Source organism: Antechinus flavipes, chromosome 3 (assembly GCF_016432865.1).
Source record: "Antechinus flavipes isolate AdamAnt ecotype Samford, QLD, Australia chromosome 3, AdamAnt_v2, whole genome shotgun sequence".
Classification (NCBI taxonomy): domain Eukaryota; kingdom Metazoa; phylum Chordata; class Mammalia; order Dasyuromorphia; family Dasyuridae; genus Antechinus; species Antechinus flavipes.
The window spans coordinates 556,464,600-556,469,165 of NC_067400.1; the positions used below are offsets into that span (position 1 = coordinate 556,464,600).

General features: G+C 35.3%; 1 protein-coding gene across 1 annotated transcript; it reads right to left on the reverse strand.

Annotated features, from left to right (window-relative positions):
- Nucleotides 1-3,178: 3,178 nt before the first annotated feature.
- Nucleotides 3,179-4,123, reverse strand: LOC127555330 (olfactory receptor 51V1-like). Its single transcript, XM_051987557.1, has one exon. The coding sequence runs from the start codon at nucleotides 4,121-4,123 to the stop codon at nucleotides 3,179-3,181; it is 945 nt and encodes a 314-aa protein (XP_051843517.1).
- Nucleotides 4,124-4,566: the final 443 nt, after the last annotated feature.

A 4,566-nucleotide genomic window follows, 5' to 3' on the forward strand; every position in this document is an offset into this window, starting at 1 on the left:
ATGTAATTTACTTTATTGTGATATTCATTTTATTGTGGCAGTCTGAAATTGTACCTGCAATATCTCAAGGAATGTCTGTGTTGAGATGATGTATATTTCATATAATCAACTGAACCTGTGATCTCATCAATTCAGATGTTTTTGCCAGTTATGATAGTTGAGGAACCTTTGCTATCTTCCTAATCAGGAAGCAGTCCACTGAGGGAAAGAGTTTCTCAGTGTAATAAATCCATTTTGCCAAAAATCTCACTTGGAGATCTGGACTGAGTATTCTTCTACAAAACCTGCAACACAGGTTTGGGGACTCCCATCCCTGCTAAAGTATCTCTCACCCCTCAACATATCTATGCTTGTTCATTTACTTTCTCATCCTCCCACCAGTTCACCAAAAGGGGACCTCCTTATAAATACTATGAAGATTCTAGGGGAGCAGATGGGATATTCAGGTATCCCATATTCTCACCACAATATCTATCTATACCACAAGATATAAACACAGAGATAAAAATGAAGATTAGATCCATGATTCCAGTGATATAAAGAACCCATACCTATTCTTTCTCCCTAAAAATAAAGAAAATCAAAACAAGAAAACTTATTTAAAAGTTAGTTTGTTATAGGGCTGAGTTTTACTAACAGTACTATTCAAAAACAACAATTTATATTCAAGAAATTGGAAAAGTTAACATTACAATTTATAGTTTACAAAAAAGAAATTAATACAGTATTATACTCAATGATAATTAGATACAAAGGAGTAACCAAATGTCTTCCATTTAAGGAAGTGACCTTTAATTGACATTTGTCAATATTATTACTTTAGTTTTTAAGCTCCCTCAAAAATATTTTCAAGCCCAGATGTTTGGAGAGATGCATGATTAAAGTTTTTCCACTTCACGTGTATTCTTCCTAACACTGATGTTTCCCAAACATAGGATTGAAGCCTTCTAAAATTCTTTTATTTGGGCTGCCAAGCTCTCAGGATGGAAAAATGGAATAATCTATTATGAAGTGCCTTCTATGTTCCAGGCTTTGTGCTAGGCAGGTTACAAATATTATCTCACTTGATCTTCACAACAACTCAATGAAGTAAATGTAACTATTATTGTGATTTTACAGTTGAAGAAACTAAAGTACACAGAGGTTTTTATGACTTGCCCAGCATCATAGAACTAATAACTATGTCATATGGAAGATAAAATCACTGAGAAACAAAGGTTTGAGCTTCTAAACTTATTGCTTTATTAAACATGCATATAATTATATAACATATAAGGACCAGGACTCCTTAGCTTTGGTATTGAACCCCAAATACAGTAGAAGAAAGATTTTTATGCACTAAAAACCGTCAACCAAATAAGATCAATTAATTAACATTGAACAGATACAAAATGTGGTACAAAATTAGGTAGTTTGATTTCTAATTGTAGTAAACATCAGGGACTGTCAAAATTTTTAGGTTGAGAGGGAACAGGTGTACCACTCCCCTATTCAAGAGTTTGAATTCAGTATCATGGAAACAATAATGATTGACCAGTACATGACCAGTTTATAGGTAAGATATATGAGTTGCCTGAGACATATAATTGTAAGAAAATTCACATTAATATTCAGATCTGACCAGTTTTCTGGTCAGCATAAACTAGGTCTTTTGTTAAGAGTCACGAAGGAAAAGATAAAGGTAGTTCTGCTTCCTAGTTTGCAGGGCTAGATTTAAATAATGCAATAAATTTCTTTTTTATAATTCCCATAATTAAAAAAAAATTCTTACAAGACAGAAATTGGAATAGACTTATAACTGAATAAAAAAGTAACTGAATTAGCTTCAGAATTAAGTTACAAGATAGATTCAATGTAATTCATTCAGTTCCCACATTCCCTCATAAATCAAGTTTTCCTAAATCTAGGGCCAGTATGCTATTTGCTAACTTACATAGCTCCCTTATCTTTCTGATTCTGAAAGGCAGGAGATGTTTCTTATTTGATAGACAAAGCCATATTGGGAATAGCTTCTTCTTGTTCTTCTTCTTATTATTGTTGTTCTTTTTTTTCTGCTTCCTTCTTTCTCCTTTCTTCTTCTTTTCTTCTCCTTTATTCTTCTCTTTTCATCTTTTTCTTCTTCTTCTTCTTTTTCCTTCCCAAGAGAAAACCATCATCTTTGTATTCTGCTGAAGACTTGCTGGGGCTTGTCACCATAGATGATGGAGCACATCAGTACATAGCACTTATATTTATGAATAAGGGTTGTAAATGATTTGTAGATCTTTGGTTACTTGAGTAACCATTTTCAAAAACTAAGTATACTTTGAGATTCAATTATGTTAAACAAATCTTTGTTAAGTGTATGCTATTATGCCCTAGGCTATCTCAAATTGTGTTTTTTATCCTCTTCCTTGTTAGGTTATCCATAGGGGTTATTTAGTGTCAGGATGGTCATGATACAGTGGATTGTTGTCAATGTTTTATGTTTAACAAATTTTTGTTATTTTCAATTCATGGGGGAAAGAAAGCATTTCCATAATATATTACAATAAAAAATGCACCGGAAACTGCAAATTTACCATGTACAACTTGATATTCTCTCCAAATATGCAAGTTATCAAATAAATTTCTTTTGTTCTTTTCTTTTCTTTTCTTCTCCCCCAAGCCCTAGAGATGGCTATGACTAGACATAAATAGCAATGTGTGTGTGTGTGTGTGTGTGTGTGTGTGTGTGTGTGTGTGTATAAAATTGTTGTATATATGCTTCTATTTATCACTTCTTTCTCTGGATATAAATATCATCTGCAACATTATTGAAAGATGGAAAAAGAACATTCTTAAAATATTTCTGTAGTCATCCATGCTTGTGGTCAGCTTTATTTTAGTAACCTATATAACCACTAATTGTAGTATGATGCATTTAGCCCTGAATATTAACTTACCAGTATTGCATGTCTTAACAGTCACTCTATGATGGGAAATCCTATTGGAGCACATTTTGTCTTCCATTCATTATCCAAGTCCCATAGACCATGCTAAAGGAAGAACTAAAAGATCATGACAATCATTTTATGAGTACTACTGATACTACTACTACTATTACTACTACTACTACTACTACTACTACTACTACTACTACTACTATTACTACAATTTACTTTTATGAAGTCTTATCTTCACCCAACACTGGGGTGGCTCAGAGCCTTTGCCCTGAAAAGAGTCTCTGTATTCTGCTACGAATCTGCTGTGTCTTGATACTGTAGATAACTGGGTTCATTAAAGGTGGAAAGAGAATATAAATATTACCCATAAGAACATGCACTATAGGGGAGAGGTGCTTGCCAAAACGGTGTACCATGGTCAGGCTGATAATGGGGATGTAAAAGACGAGGACAGCACAGATGTGGGAGACACAAGTCTGGAAAGATTTGAGTCTTTCATCCCGAGATGCAATTGCCAAGACAGATTTGAGAATTAGGACATAAGAAACAAGGATAAGGATAGAGTCTAACAACAGAGTGCAAATCACTAACCCCAGTGCATAGAAGCTGTTAAAGCGGATATCAGAGCAGGTCAAACGGAGCAGGTCCTGATGCAGACAGAAGGAGTGAGAGAGAACATGGGGCCGACAGTAATTGAAAAACTTTAGGCGGATGATGACAGGAGTGATAAATAGGAAGCTCCTGATTATAATGGCCACCCCAATTTTGATTATTCTGGCATCAGTCAAGATAGAAGAGTAACGCAGTGGATTGCAGATTGCAATGTAACGATCAAAGGACATGGCAAGGAGGACAGAAGATTCCATAAAGGACAGACCATGAATAAAATAAGACTGGCCGATACAGGCATCCAAACTGATGTCATTGCTGAGTCCCCATAGGATCCCCAACACTGTGTGCACAGTGGACAGCCCCATGCACAGGTCAGTGAGGGCCAGCATGGCTAGGAAGTAAAACATGGGTTCATGCAGACTCTGTTCAGTTAGGATCACATGGAGTATCATACAATTCCCAAGGAGAACCATGGCATAGATGGAGGAGAAGGGGATGGCGATCCACACATATGATTGTTCCATGCCTGGGAAGCCTGTGAGGAGGAAGGTAGAGGTACTAAAGTTGTAATCAGGTTGAGTAGACATGAGTATTTTTTAAAGTAGGATAAAAGAGTATGTCCATGTGAAAAAACTTCATTCACTTCAATTTAAAATCATCTTTGACATTAAATTTTATAAAATTCTTCTTGAAAGATGTTCTGGGTGTTTAGAAAAAAAAATGTATATATCTCAAAAGAAAGAAGCCCCATCACCAGCTAGCTGCCTGGACCAGGGTTTTTTTTTTTTTTTTTTTGATGTGAATAAGAATTCAGAAACATACCCTAGTTTCAAATTTTGCTACTGGGAAGCAGAGAAAATGTGTGTGGGGAAATGTAGTTTCTTTTCCTTATTGATCATCATAGGAAGGGAAGATATATGTAGTATTTACTTAATCCCTAAGCTCCAGTAGGAGTGTTTGTCTTCAGGGATAAATATCTCATTCCTGACTTTCTGAAGCTGTGTATGATGCAACTCTCTAACCTCTGACC